Below are 15645 nucleotides of genomic sequence, written 5' to 3' on the forward strand. Positions count from 1 at the left end.
ATTTACTATACTTATTTCATATGAATAAACGCTTATGATATATTTAGAATAATTTTAAAATTTCTTATTTTATCATAAATCTAATTTTCCCATAGTAGCAGATTGAATTCAATTAGTTTTATCATTGTGTTAATTTATGTAATAGTTAAATTTCTCTGGCAACACTTTCTTCCGTTTCCTTCAGTGTTGCCAATTTAGCGACTTTGTCGCTAGAACTAACGACTTTTGGAAGTCTCTAACGACAAAAATTTTTATTTAGCGCCTAGCGACAAATCTAGCGACATTTAGAAACTCACATATTTGGTTCTATATTAAAAGTTTCCAAAATTTTGCAGTTTGTGATATTGATAATTACTTTCACATACTCGGTTGCACTACTGCTATGAGCGACTTACTTCGTTGGATTCATCGCTGCTATGAGGATTATGCCTTTCTTCACTGCGGTTCGGAAATCCGGGAATTTTCCGTATCTAACTTGTTGCGTAATAGCTGGTAACCTCTTGCATTGCACAGTGCGTACAATGACAGTGACGTCAGAGAACATTGTGCTTTTCTGGTTCAGTGTAGTGCGTGTGATTTATATATTAATTTAGCTGCTGTTGTTCTTAACATAAATTATACAGAAATTTCGTGGGGTGAGTTCAGCGAAGTGTTCCAATACGAAAACAACATGAATCTCCTCCCCCCCCCAAAAAAGATAATAAAAGATAATCATACTCTATAAGAGGGAATGGAAAAAAGTGATCCAAAATTTTATGTATTTGCAAACTTTTAATGCTATATTTATTAGTCTTGTGTTCTTCAAAGCGCATAGTGCAGTGGTTTTGTCAAGATGGTCATTTTTTTAAAAGAAAAAATACTCGAGTCTTCCATTGTACACGAAAAATATTTTACAAGTTATTTAAATTATTTTAATTCCTTTGTAAAATTATATAGCGACTTTTTTAGCGACTTGGCAGGAGGCGTTTAGCGACTTCTAGCGACTTTAGAGTACTGAACTAGCGACATTTCACATTGGCGAGTTGGCAACAGTGGTTTCCTTTGAGGACAGTGCGTGGAACGAAGATGGTAAGTGTGAAAAGTAAAAATTTGGTTGTAACTTAGAATCCAAGAGTATTTCGTACAGCTCTAGAATATAATCTAAATTTAGAACAAATGCACATTGTTTAATATCTGATTGAGTTAGGGCAGTATTTATGCAAGGTGAACTTCGATGGTAAGTGGAGATACTCGTTTAAATAGTATGCATGTCCATGTTTTGAATAGTTCCATATAGGATAACTAACGTGTGATTGCTAATGAAAGTAACAACATTTAAGCCAGTAGTGTTTCTGTTCAATATACGTGTACTTTTCAAAGGTTTCACTTTGTAACGAAAGATTGCATGAAAACGGTAAGATAATTTAGACAAAATAATGACATTTGCGCGTGCATAACCGATAGTTGCAAACTAATCTCTCTCTGTATTGAATGAGTAAAGCAAAATGGTACAGTACAGTGCAAGAAGAATTAGCCATAATATAGTATACAAAATGAAGGTTTGATAAGTAAAACAATTGAGCATACAATATGAAGTCAACCAATAAAATGACAAAATCAGACCTGGCCATCTTAGATTTTTGTAAAAATTGTTACACAGCTCTATTACTGTGGTAGATGAAAAAAAAAAAAAATACCTCTCTCCTCCTGAAAGTGTCCCCATACAGTGTGCTACAAGATTTCACAAAAGGGCATTTTTTCCAGTACAGTGATTGGATATAGTATACATGAAGCTGCATCAGTTCCCGAAGGAGCAGGACGCTCATACTTTTAGGGATTATTCATTGAGTATGTACGAACACAAAGGGGGTTACAAAGCAACTTTTATTTACTTATCGACTGATACGAAAATAAAGAACGTACCTATACTTTATATCTGCATGTGTAGTGCCCTTGTACTTTATCTATGACTATACTTGCCGCGGCCTTATCCTGATAGCCGAGATACGCAGCTTCAATTCAGGCGACTCCGCGCAAATTACATAGTTCCTCCCGTTACACGAGTAAAACATTACTTAGGAGATCAATTCAAAGAGCTAGTTGAGTTCAGTATATAAAAATGTCAATACAGAAACAATACTTAAAATAAATGATACTACATTTATTAGTAAAGGGTTATGAAAATGACGTCACGACTCAGAATCGGAAAGAGAGAAGGAAAGAAAGGAGTGAAAAGCCGGCAGCTAAGATGCGAGTTTCTTGCAAGTGTTGCAAGATTATAAACTTGAAAAATCTTATAACAAAAGCAGAGGACCAGTAAAATTACTTAATTGGTCAATGTTAGAAACCGTCCACAATGGATAGGAAATGGCTTAATATTTTTATATGATATATAAATTAAATAGAGTAACTACCCCGTAAGAAACTTCATTGCCTGCTGATAAATGAAACAAAAGAAATAACGGAACTCACATGTAACTTCTACAATTTTTGTGCAGAGAGTAACACTGCTCTGCCAAATATCGTCTTCGCGCGTGCGTTAGAGTGGGTACGTGGGTGTGCTGAAACTGAAACCATGAAGAGTGTTAAGCGCGAAGTTGAAAATATGAATGAATCCGAATTATCATCATCTCAGTATTATCGCAAACACAAGGAAGGAAAACCTCTTTAAAATCAAGCAAAGTAAATTGTCAACAATTTGTACGCTCGACTAAGAGAAAAATATGCAGACAAAACTATTGAAGAAATTGTTAATATGATTGTTGCCGGTTCGCTGTGGTTTACTCAGTGCCAATGTAGAGTTGCTGTGCTTTTAGAAAAAAAAAAAAATCGTATTTTTAATTTATTGTGTGGGAGGGTGGCTGCTCGTATGTTTCTGTTTATGATTGACCTTTTCCAGGTAGATATATGAAAATAACTTCATTTCTTATCCTTTCTTACCTTAATCAATTGAAATGAATAAGCAAAATAGTTTTCGTGCTCTCGGGTTTTAATTGTGAGGATTGCAAATACATGACGTGCGAATTTCCAATACATTTATTACTATTGTCGTGTCTTCATGAATTATTAAAACAAATAGACCAAGAAACATATTTTTCGTAAGCGGCAGGAAAAGGACGAGAAATCATCGCTCCGCGCATATCAGCTGAAACTCAGAACAGCGCCAGTTGAAACCCTGGCGATTAAGAGCCAAACCAAAACACACACACACACATACAAAGGCTTCCCTGTGAAAAGGTTCGCGCGCTGACATGTATTAATGCGCTTGTGATGCGGCTCTCAAGTTAACATTGCGTTTAGTATATGTGTGGGGGGAGGGGGAATTTAACGCATATCGCATGTCTTGTGCACATGTATACTTTTTACTATTGCACTACGTAGAAAATTTATGGTACTTCATGTAGAAGTGGTAATAGAACACAGAGGGAACGCAGATCAGAGGGTTCTCATGTATACTATTACCCTGTTTGTTTCATGTCTCTAGTGCACATATTAACCATTTTATGACAATATTTGATAATCACTGGGTATTGAAAAACTTAAAGATTGCTCTATAAGTTGTAGTATGTTGAAAAAAAAAAACGTGTACAATATAAAATAATACTTCAAAAATTCAAAGTAAAATTTGAATTTTGAATTTCGCACAGAAATGTCTCTGTGAATTTGTTCAAAACTGTCCAGATATGTGCTAAAACACTACCGGTACAAATTCCATTTTGGGCACTCAGTGGAATCCGATTTTAAATTCAACATAAACCAAACATTGCAAGATACTGACCATGTGAATATCTGGGTACAGATCGATATCCATTTGCCTGTAGCTATTTACCTGCAGCATCAAAGGAATTTATATTCAGCTTCATTTGTTTCTTGATGCATTCATTTGAATTTACACAGTTATCCATGTTTCGAGTTATTAGACAGATATTACGTTTCCGATCAGTATTCAGTACAGGTCATTATTCTTGTTAATCAGTATGGATGTTTCTAAATTTATATTGGCAACATTGATACATGTTACTTTTATTCCTTTGTTTCAGGATTGTTGTTACAAACATGTGGAACTTATTGTGAAAGGGAGGGGTATGTTTCCCTCCCTTTGACAATATTTGTATCAATTGTGATGTGAAACACTGTGGCAGTGTTCACAATCACTTCTCACACTTAAAGTACAAACAATTAGTCAATAAATTCTTTGTCCTATTTCAATAATGCACTTCCAAATGTCTGTAACAGCAGTCCTGAAACAAAGGAGTGAAAATAACGTGTATCAATGCTGCCAATATACATTTAGAAACTTTTTTGGAAGGGAGGGGGTTAACTTCATTACGTACAAGCTCCAATTGGTATTTGTACTCACTCACTCACTCACTCTATGGCCTATGGAACCCGGAGGTTCAGTGCCGCGTTCACAAAAGCTCTCCACTGACTTCTATCCTTAGCTAATTGCATCCAGTTTCTACTTTGTATTCCTATCTCTGCGAGATCCATCTTAATATTGTCCTCCCATCTGCGCCTAGGCTTCCTAATGGTCGTTTTCCTATGGGTCTACCAGTCAAGACTTTGAAAGCGTTTCTACTTCCTTCCATTCTAGCTACATGACCTGCCCACCTAAGCCTCCTAGACTTGACGACCCTAACAATGTTGGGTAAACAGTATAAACTATGTAGTTCCTCGTTATGAAGCTTCCGCCATTCCCCATTCTCGTTCCTCTTGGGTCCGAATATTCTTCTCAGGATCCTGTTCTCAAATACTTTCAGTCTATGTTCTTCCCTCAGAGTAAGCGACCATGTTTCACAACCATACAGAACAACAGGCATGATTATCGTTTTATATATTTTAAGCTTCAAATTCCTCGACAGAATTCGCGACGACAAGAGATTTTGAACCGAATAGTAACACGAATTCCCTGCTTTTAGTCGACATTTAATTTCTTCGTGAATATGATTTTCGTCTGTTAATATTGATCCTAAATATTTGAAAGTATCTACTTTATCAAAAGCATTATTTAATATTTTAACGCCTCCACAATTTGCCGTATTACGGTCCCGACGCACTTCCATGTATTTAGTTTTCTCTGCATTTACTTCTAAACCCATGTCCCTGCAAGCGTTTAATAAGATCTCTGCATTTATTTCTACTGTTCTCCTATCATCCCCTATTAAATTTACATCATCAGCATATGCCATAACCTGGTGAATGCCGTTCAACTCTAGGCCCTGGTTGCTATCTTTGATTTTCCTTATGGCGTATTCCAGCACAAAGTTAAATAATAATGGCGACAACGCATCTCCTTGTTTCAGGCCATTTTCGACGTGGAAGCTCGTGGACAAAAATTTTCCTACCCGGACTTTACTTTGGGATTCACTTAAACATATCTTAATTAATCTAATTAGCTTTCTCGGTATTCCAAGTTCTGTAAGAACGTTGTATAATGTTTCTCTCCTAATTGGTATTTGTACGCAGACACAAAAATAATATGATTTTCGAAGTGACGTGCGACAGATAGCGTAATTTTATGTTTACAGGTAAAGAATGCTCCCTGTAATTGTCCAGAAAAATCCACCAGGGATTACTCTTTTCCACTACAAGCTAGCTTTGCATTACAATTACATAGTAGTAAACCGCTTATTTTAATACTGTTTCTGTGTTCATAGATTGCTTAAAATTCTATATCTACATAAATAAGTGCCTTCACTTGTTAAATTACAAGATTTTGTCTGTAAAGTTTCCATCGTATTGTTAATTTGAACCGGCTTTTCTATAGTGAGAAATTGATAGTAGCTATTCGCTACTTTAGCATGTAGGCCTCCAGTTATATTCCCGGTGGGAACTCTTGTAGTGTATTAAATCTCTCCCTAACACCGTTAATGGTACCTCATTACAATTTTGCTGCAGCGATCAATAAAGTTTTCTTATGTTGTTCCTTCATTAGTGGTCTGCACAATTGTGTAAGTGGGAGTGGCATACCTTCATACCTCTTTCAGCACGGTAACAGTTTCTACAATCAGTAACACCTTTTTCGTTACTTGAGTGGAGCATTTTATATCTTTCCTATTTCCACATAATCTTCCTACAGATCTTGTCAAATTTGTGCATCAGATGTGGATTTCGAAAATCATATTAAGTGATTTGTGCTTCGTAGTTCTGATTTTTTTTTTTTAATTTATTTTCAGGGGAAGGTAAAGTGTTCAGAACTCCGTACGAAGGACAAAAAAGAGTTGCTGAAGCAGCTCGATGAACTCAAAACAGAGCTTACCACTCTTCGAGTGGCCAAAGTCACTGGAGGAGCAGCTTCTAAATTATCTAAGATGTAAGTTGTCACTTGTTTATTTATTTATTTAGTTTGTAATTTCTACTGCTCTGCGTAAGCTAATAACAGGAAAATTGGAATAACGATACTTAATAAATAATCCCGATCATTCATTAAGTACCGGGAAGACTAATTTGGAGGACTTCTGTATGAAAGACTTCGTACAACATGGTAGGCATATGGGATTGAATTGTTAAACCTGTGCCCTACCACGTTTTTTTCTTTCTTTCTTTTCTGCGACTCTGGTTCTCTGGTGAACATACGGTAACGGTATTTAGTACCTACGCCATTTTTTCTTTTTAGGCCATTGATTTTTTGCTTTGAAATGAATTGAAATTATAATGGTGTAATATTTCTGCATTGAATGGCGTGATTTTGCTGATTTCTTCAAGTGTAGTTAAACGTTCTTGGCTTGTTCAGTATGAATTTGCTTTATACCTAAATGTGATTATTAAAATTATATAGAACAGAAGTTGATGTTCAGAAAGTAATGGACATTTAAGTAGGTTTAAAAGAGAAAATTGCCGGCGGGGGCTCATGTGGTTCGTATCCCACGTTAATCTGTAGGTCCACGTCTCATAGCCTCGCTGCTGAACGGGACGCTAAATTCGAAAAATCAGTCAATTCAAGAAGAAAACGTAAGAACAATTTCCCATAAAAACCAGTGGGCTAAAATATAGAAAATGGCGCAGGTATTCAATACCGTTAATAAACATTTTCAGTTTGTAACATGATAAAGAATGAATCGTTAACACAAAGTGGTAAACACTGTCTAAACTCAAGGTACTTTTGTTTTAAGCATTCTCGTGGTTGAGGAGATTACATACACTTTCCGTTAATCTGCATATAAATAGTATAAAACTAACTAGAGGTTTCGAAGATACTTTCCCGTAACAATACTTAAGAAATACAACCACTATCTTGTAGCCTTGCGTGTCATTACGTAATAATCAGCAAATACTTAGGGGAGATTGCATCAGAGAAGATTAACATTTTAACCTGAGTCGTCTTTTTTAAAGATAATCTATAAATGAGTCTCTTAGATACCAAGTATCGTAAGTCCTGAGAGCAGAACTACTGCTATCGAAGGAGGGAATTGTCTATTGAATTTTATATCATTAACACAATCGTTGATAACTGACCAATTCTCGTTAGCCTAATAACGATAGAAGCAGTACATTAAAGGCTCCAACACAATCAAAGTTACCAACAATAGAAAGCGCCAGAAATTCCTATGCATCATAATAATAGACGAATCTGCATTCTCATCAGTTAATCAACGATGAGTCTTCAACGTATCACAAAATCGTTGATAACTGACGAACTCTCGCTGCCATGGTAATGAGAAAAATAATACGTTTAAAGGCCACAACAAAGTTAGCACAATGGGAAGTGCCAGAAATTCCTATGCATAATATTGCACATAATACTAGGATGCCATATACATAACAATAGGATACTCAGCGGTGAACCTACATTTCCGTCTCTACCAATTTCTTATTACAGATACACCTGAATACTAAACAGTAGTAAGTGGCCCCACGTAGCGTAGTCGTGCGAGCGGTCCCGGGTTCGATTCCCGGTCGGTGGCAACACGGTCGAAAAAGTGTAAATGCTTTTTCAGTTCAGCCATCCTGAGTGAGGTTTACCTCGTTCACACTATTGAAGAGGTAAATGTTAAAGAATTTTCCGAAAATACATAAGTTCGAATATATCGTATGCTGTTATATATCATTTTGAATAGTTAATTATGTTTACTGTAAGTAATTCTTTATTATATCGAAACGAATTTGGGACAAATATGTAACGAAGTATGGACAGAATAATGAAAATTTAACATTGTTCTTGAGGGCTCTTCACACATAGGGTTAGTGGCACGTTCTGAAGCAGCTTGCAAGTTACACAATATTTGCCATGCCATTGGTATGGATAAAAGGGTGGGTGCACCAAGTTTTTTAAACATGATTGTACAAAAAGTAATATTTCGTTCCTATTATAATAGTAGCTGGGGACTGCGGTGGCTCAGTGGTAGAGCGTTCGCCGCTGGTGCATGGGTTTCCTCGGGGTTCTCCCGTTTCCTCACACACTTCATTCCACCATTTCATTCATTTCTCATCATCATCATCTCCTTTAGTCTATTCGGCATAACCGTGGGACGTAAAACTCAAAAGATTTCTTTTTTATAATAGTAGCTGAAATGACCGGTTATCACACTGGAAGAGTAGATCAATTTAAAATGTTTGCAATGTATATTTGAATCCCTTCTTCCTCGTAGGATGTGTACTTGAATTGAAATTATGAAAAGTCAGCTCGACTGAAGTGCTGGTTATGTTTTTAAAACACTTCATTTCAAATAGTCCAGCCGTTATTCTTTGCGAAAACTTTAAACTCCTTTCTCCCTTAGGATATGCGTTTCAAACAAAGTGTAATATTTATGAACTTGAATACGATATATCAATTGGTATAATTTGTTTCATATATATTTGATATGCTTACGATTTTTGGGATTAAAAGATATTTTTTTCTTTTATTTTTAGTCGAGTTGTTCGGAAAGCTATAGCCAGAGTATATATTGTGATGCATCAGAAGCAAAAAGAGAACCTTAGGAAATTTTACAAGGTATGTGCTATTTCTTTGTTGACTTGTTTTGTTTAGAATATTTACTCTATGTAATGTATTTGCTTATTACATACTGCATGCAAGAAGAAAGAAAACACTAATCAAATATGAATTAGAAACTCCAACCGGAAGTAGGCTCAAATCTTGCAAACTGCGAGATAATGGAAAAAATCGAAAAAATTTCCCCTTTATAGTACCCCTTGCCGATTTTTATCAAGACGTCTTTCACTTGTATCTGTAAAGGAACATGCAAATGTTGAGGAATGACAAGGAGATTCATGCTCATGTGTGTAATGTTGTGTAGACAGCGCAGGTTCAGCTAGTTTATAATTAAAGGTAGAGTTACCGTATATTTTGTTAGCGTGTAAGCATCCATGTACCCTCGTAGCTGCATAAAACACATGAGACTTATTTCGTTTCCTCTACAGGAAACTGCTATATTCTACATTGATACCGAGCTGACAAAGTGCATGAAAACAAACACATACTTCATTTAGTTCAGAAACATGGGAGATAAAATTATTATCTGGTACAAAATTATCTGGCCAGAATATCAAAGGTAATTTTATTACCTTTGATATTCTGTCCAGATAATAATTTTGTACGTAGATTAAATTTATGATATTCAAATGAAATAGGTCCAGGTAGTCCGAAATGGGGTGGACCATTTATGTATTTTCTAAGCTACTTATGATTTTTTTTTTTTTTTTTTAACACTACAATAGAATAGAAAATTGTTTAAGTAACTGTAACTAACAAATACTAAAAGAAAGTAAGAGACGAATAACATTTTGTTGGATTGCTTTTTAAAAACAAAGTACCTTGTGATATCGAGGATTCCCCTCCCCCTTGAGATTCCTAGGATAATCTAGCATTCATGTTTCTGCGTAATTGTAACTGGGTTCGAGTCCCGGTTCAGCCATTCACTTTTGCAATTCTTGTAAGTAATTGAAACTTACTGTGCAATTGTACTTACTGTTCGTACTGCGTAAGTTACATTCTTTCGGGCTAATCCGAATCCATTAATAAGTAAGAAAATTCCATAGAGTAAGCTCATAATTTGGGCAGTTGTTCCAAGATACACTCATTTAAAATAATACTGATCTGGATGTGTTCCCGTAATGATAATCAAGTTTTTCTTTTAATTTCTCATCTTATTTTTAACCACATTCCAATTACCTTTCTTCAGGATGATTTTTGAGTTTTGTTGTGAAATTGTTTGGCTGTTTACATACTCGTGTATAGCACTTCAGTGACGATAAATGGTAAGAATCTATATATTCCAGTACATCAACAACGAAAACACTATGCCATAAAAAAAAACTTGAGCATTCATTGCTATTAACCTTGTGGTATCACGGAGAATCCCAAACAATATCCCCCTGTGTCGATATTTGCATGGTACAAAAATTAAGCAATTTTTGTTTATTTAAAAGTTTCAACAAATGATACACTGTATATTTTACCTTCTTTATATATTTAACTTCTGAACCTCCTTTCCTAACATCGACATACTCAGAATCTGTTGCTGTTTTTGCATCGAATTTACCCGATTTTTTCCCTTATGTTTCTGTAGCTTAAAAATATTTTCGCTTTCTTTCTGCTGCTAGTTTCAGTTCGCCAGTAAATTTCTACGATTGAATACATCCAATAATTGTGCGATTTTTTCTTTTTACTGCAAAGTGGAGAGTTATTGCCAATTCGTTTAACTTTCTGTGAGGCAAAGAAAAATGTATGATTTTATAGCGATACGATTCTTTAAAATAAATTACTGCATTTACACTTGGATAATTCCGATGAACTATATATATAAAATCGAGTTCGTCAGTAGAGGATGAAGCTAAATGTGTTTAGTAACAACAATGTTGATAGCTCCTTGCAAATGAGAAACTCAGCTAATATCAAATGTTGTGTTGTAAGACTTCTCGCAGATTTCAAATCTAGTTCTGATTTTATTATACTGTTCAATATTCGTAATTTTTCCCGTAACTGCTTTCCTCTTAACGTTGGCTGCGCATTGATTGGAAGTACAGCTTATTAAATTTAACCAATAACTGCTGTTGTAAATTATGTTGTAATGTAACATTTTAGTGCAATTAAGAGAATATATTACTGTCCTCTGGTGCATATTCGATGAACTCTGTCACTTTCTGCGCTCGTATAGAACTGTTTCCTCTTGTAGTGGGGTGTCCATATCTTTATTTCAGATGTGAGTTTTTTTTTTTTTTTTTTTTTTTTTTTTTTTTTTTTTTTTTTTGCTGTCTAAACAAAGATAGGGGTGCCTTACCAAAAGAAAAGGAAGCAAATCTCAGTATTAAAATTACCAATCAAGGAATGTAAGAGGTCATTGAGTATATCTAAAAATTGCTTCTCTTTCGGGAGGAATGTGTAATACACTGTTCTCTTAACTATCAGTTTACTGTACTCGGCGCATCAAGTATTATATTCCAGTGTTTCTTTTTCAAAAAATTAAATTTAAGATCCAGAAATTTAACTCCACATACTGCAGAAAAAGTTACGATACTATTTGGTATTGACAAAATAAAACTGCATAATTAATTTGCAACCGATATGTTTTAAATAGAAACATACTTTTATGTAATTACAAGTATTTCTAAAACAGGAAAATGTATTGCAGCTCAAAACTGGTGATTTCGCTTATTTTCAAAAACCTATTGTAATTGTTTACATATTTTTGTTAAATTATATGGGCTTTTCTAGAAAATTATAGAAAAATAATACTTGCTTACCTGTATGGTTGTTACAGATAAGTAATATTGTAAAGGAAGCTTATAAGTTTATTTAACATAACCTAAGGCACCACCTATGTTGAAATGTACTGAATGTCATATGCAATTCTATGAATTTCACTCACGGAAACTATTTCACGCTCGATTATGTTCTAAAGTTGCTCAAAATACTAACTGAAATGTTGTTCGTATATACACACACACAAAATGTCGAATAGGTAGTCACAATAAAAAGTGAACTTCGTACAAGATTCTTGACATTTGCAAAAGAAAGAAAAAATAGTTACGTAAACGGTTGGGTTGGGTCTGACAGACCCACGCGAGGTTCAGAGCTCTATTAAAAGGAAACTAACAATAAATCAAACTGGTTTGCAACATTAGCGTGTTTTATCGGTCGTTTTAGGAAGGTATAGGAGGTTACAACTCAAACAGCTAACTTTAAGTTGAAAATTTTATTTAAAATATAAGTAGATGTGTCTCACAGACCCAGCCCAACAGTTCTAGGGTTAACGATAGTATGAAACTTGTCCACGTAACAATTTTTATAGTATGATTACTATTCCTCCGTTCCATGATAAGTCTCTGTTGCAATAGTAATTTAATGTTCGTATATGTAAAAGAACGAAATCTGCTCTACTTGGCAGTTCTTCTCAGTGCAGAACCATCTTTTTAAAAGCCCATCACGAGGATATCTTGTTTTCATTATCTTAAAATGATTTAGTTTTAAGGATAAAAAGTAGACAATAATCAGTTACTAAAGGTGACACCACTAACCTCAAGGGGCGCCTCTAACCATCATAAACAGATTAATGGTTGTTCCTGGCAACAGGTGCATGCGGAACACCGTATTATACAATGATTAAGTTGTGAACTGGAAAATAAGTGAGAATAACTTATCACTAACATTTTTTTTTAATAGCGAAATTTCTCCTTTTATGGGAGGATTGCCAGTTTTATTACATAAACTAAAATAGAGACAAAATAGACATATCACTAATTCATCCCTTTTCGTTCATTCTTCACATGCCCACATCATAACTTGTGTCTATTCGTTTTCCTCTTTAGTTGTAGTAAGTGTCTTACCTTGTGTGTTTTATTTTCTTTACCGTAATGGCAATAGATCATCCATCCATTAAACAGAATTGCCAATGATAGGACAGAATTGTGATTGTCACCTGCCAAGCCGGCTTCCCAGATTCTGAGTTCAAACATCTGTTAATGTTCTGTTGCCCGCCCACTTCGATCTTCATCATGAATGTCTGAGCGGCCATCTTTAAACATGAGGCGCCAATGCCTCACTTTATTTTCACTTATCGCAGTTTTACTGTTAAATCCACACAGTTGTTGATGAATGGCAGTCGGTTTAGTGTTATACATCAACGAAAATTGTGACTTTGTTTTTGCCCTGCTTTTTTCGGTAGTTCTCGATTTTGGCTCCATGGAGGGTAACTGGACAAGGGCATGTTTTGGAGACACTTGAATTCATAGTGAATCAATTAACAAATCGCGTAAACCAAATTTTTAATCATGGTAGTATACAATATTTGTAGTTAATGATGTGTTCCTACTTCCATTTTTTTAAATCCTCTAGATTAAAAATATAAATTATGTATCCAATTTTACGATTTAAAATTTCCCCGAGTGACAGCCACGTTTTAATCTACAACGAAATTACAATATGCATACAGAAGTATTATCGTTCAATTTCCACCCCTTTCTCTGACAAAAATTCAGGAAAAATGAGTCCGATCTAAGGGAATTTGTAAGAATCTAGAGTAACTTTTTTTTGGACTTCGTCTCTGGAAGGCAGTGTAGGTTTATGTGAACAGAGGTGTTCAAAGTCAGGTACACTGACAAAAAGTAAGTTTTTATGTAATCTATTTCCATCATTTTCGATATTGTTTCTTTTCTTAACCTCTTATAAGGTATTCCTGAGTTGTAACTAAGATATCTACACTCTTATTAAACAAATAGTACTTAAGAAAATAAACTATTTAAAATAATGCGAGTAGTTTTTTTTTTTTCCTTTATGATTTGACGATAATCTTAAAAATACAATCAACATTGTGATTAACTAGTTTTTCTTATCATAGTCTTTTGGCACTTGATATTGTAGAAAACCGAACTGTATAAAAGATGAACTTTTAAATATGTAGAACAAAGTAATCAAATAATGTTCGATTGGAGTGTATGTATTTGTTTTCTCTTGGCTTAAAATTCAGGGTTCAGATTCGTAACTTATTCATGTCATACTGCCTCTCTATAAACCTCAAACAACAAGATAATAATTAATATATGTAGTGTATTGATACTGTATTTGGTGTATTGTAATTAAAACTCCAATGTATGTTTTTGTTTCAGAATAAGAAGTATAAGCCTCTGGATTTGAGACCAAAGAAGACCCGTTCTCTCCGACGTGCACTGACAAAGCACGAGAAGCGTTTGAAAACTAAGAAAGAGATCAGGAAGTTGCGAGCATTCCCTCCAAGGACATATGCTGTGAGAGCATGAGAAAATGGTTTTGTATAGGTGTAAAAATAAAAAAGTTCAATAACTTCAGAAATAGTTCTTTTCATTTCAAATCAAGATACGTAGTGTAGCGAATCATTTATCTAAGGTTACGTATATTCAATATTAATTATAGGAATAAGGATATTCAGTTTAATTGTAGAACTCCCCTTCTCATTGCTATTACTGCTGCTACTAGTGAAACTTTGAACCAAAAGATGAAATAAATCTTTCGTGGATGGGTGAAGTATTACATATTTCCCAAGATAGATTGACTGTTTGCTCTTTTGGAAATTAATAATTATGTTACGTAGGTTCACATAGCAATCAAAATATCATGATATATATTTCGTTAAAATTACGAAAATACTCGACTTATTGTAACATCTCATGATAGTTCGGAGAGAAAGAAACTAAATGAGAAGGTATCATGATTAAATAATTGATAGAATGTTTAGCACGAAAACTCATGTACACTCATGTCCAAAATTGTCACATATCTATAAATATGTTGTAGGAATATAATTTGATGATGAATTCGCCCGGTATTTCTTATGTTAGTATGTGTATAATCGGCAAAGACATGTATGTGGCAAGTTTTCAGTCAAAAGAGCAGTAAAGAACGAAAATAAAACTTCCTTGTCCAATTAGCAACATTTTGTTTTACTCATTCTAATTTTCGTATTTATAATTCTGTTCCTATGAAGTTTACCACAAATGTACATTTCCTGATTATACACATAGTATCAGTATTAAAAAGTACCCTGCAAAATGATCAAATTATATTCTTACAAGAAGACAGTTATAGATATGCGACAATCATTTTGGACATGAGTGTACACATAGATATCGCCAGAATTTTGAGCAAAAACTCTTAATGTGCATAGACAATCATTTTGTTTTTTCTTTAAGTAGAGGGTCATTCCATAATAATGCACTTTTTTGCTTATATTGCTTGAAGAGGATATCTTTACAAACCTTCAGTATAATCTCCCTGCTTGGTAATGACGGGATTCCAACGTCGGGATAACTTTTCTATTCAATCAAGGATGCCATCGTTGTGAAGCTGTCGAACAGTTCGGGCAACGACTGCAGACATGGAAACTGACGTCCACGCATACGTTGTTTCAACTTTGGAAACAGGTGGACTCATGTCCGGACTGTAGGGAGCATGAAATAACATTTGCATTGTCCAGACGTGTGTGCTTCTGATCAGCAGTCAAGAAGTGGAAGACCCTTCTGTTAGAAATTTTTATCTTGTAAATCAGTTGTCAGAATTCGGTATACTGACACAAGTGGAATCTCTGTGATGTCTGGCATGTTACACGGCAATGCCACAAGTTGCCCACTTCTTTTATGGGTTGATGATTTCGGCCATCCTGGTCTTGCTTCATCTTGCTCACACGTCCACTGCGGAAACGAGTAGCCCACTGAAAAATTGCATTAAGGTCCACTGTTGTCTCACCACAAACTTCA

General features: G+C 34.8%; 1 protein-coding gene across 2 annotated transcripts; it reads left to right on the forward strand.

Annotated features, from left to right (window-relative positions):
* The first annotated feature begins 921 nt into the window (after nucleotides 1-921).
* Nucleotides 922-14224, forward strand: RpL35 (Ribosomal protein L35). 2 transcript variants are annotated; one of them, XM_081741577.1, is made up of 4 exons: nucleotides 922-1068; nucleotides 6156-6292; nucleotides 8830-8911; nucleotides 14023-14224. In XM_081741577.1, the coding sequence occupies exons 1-4, from the start codon at nucleotides 1066-1068 to the stop codon at nucleotides 14170-14172; spliced, it is 372 nt and encodes a 123-aa protein (XP_081597703.1). In that variant the 5' UTR covers nucleotides 922-1065; the 3' UTR covers nucleotides 14173-14224. The 2 variants fall into 2 exon arrangements, with proteins under 2 accessions (XP_081597703.1, XP_081597705.1); XM_081741579.1 differs by lacking the exon at nucleotides 922-1068 and adding an exon at nucleotides 1083-1216.
* The last annotated feature ends 1421 nt before the right edge of the window (nucleotides 14225-15645 follow it).

The sequence above is a fragment of the Thermobia domestica genome, chromosome 2 (genome assembly GCF_964235325.1).
Source record: "Thermobia domestica chromosome 2, izTheDome1.hap1.1, whole genome shotgun sequence".
Taxonomy (NCBI): domain Eukaryota; kingdom Metazoa; phylum Arthropoda; class Insecta; order Zygentoma; family Lepismatidae; genus Thermobia; species Thermobia domestica.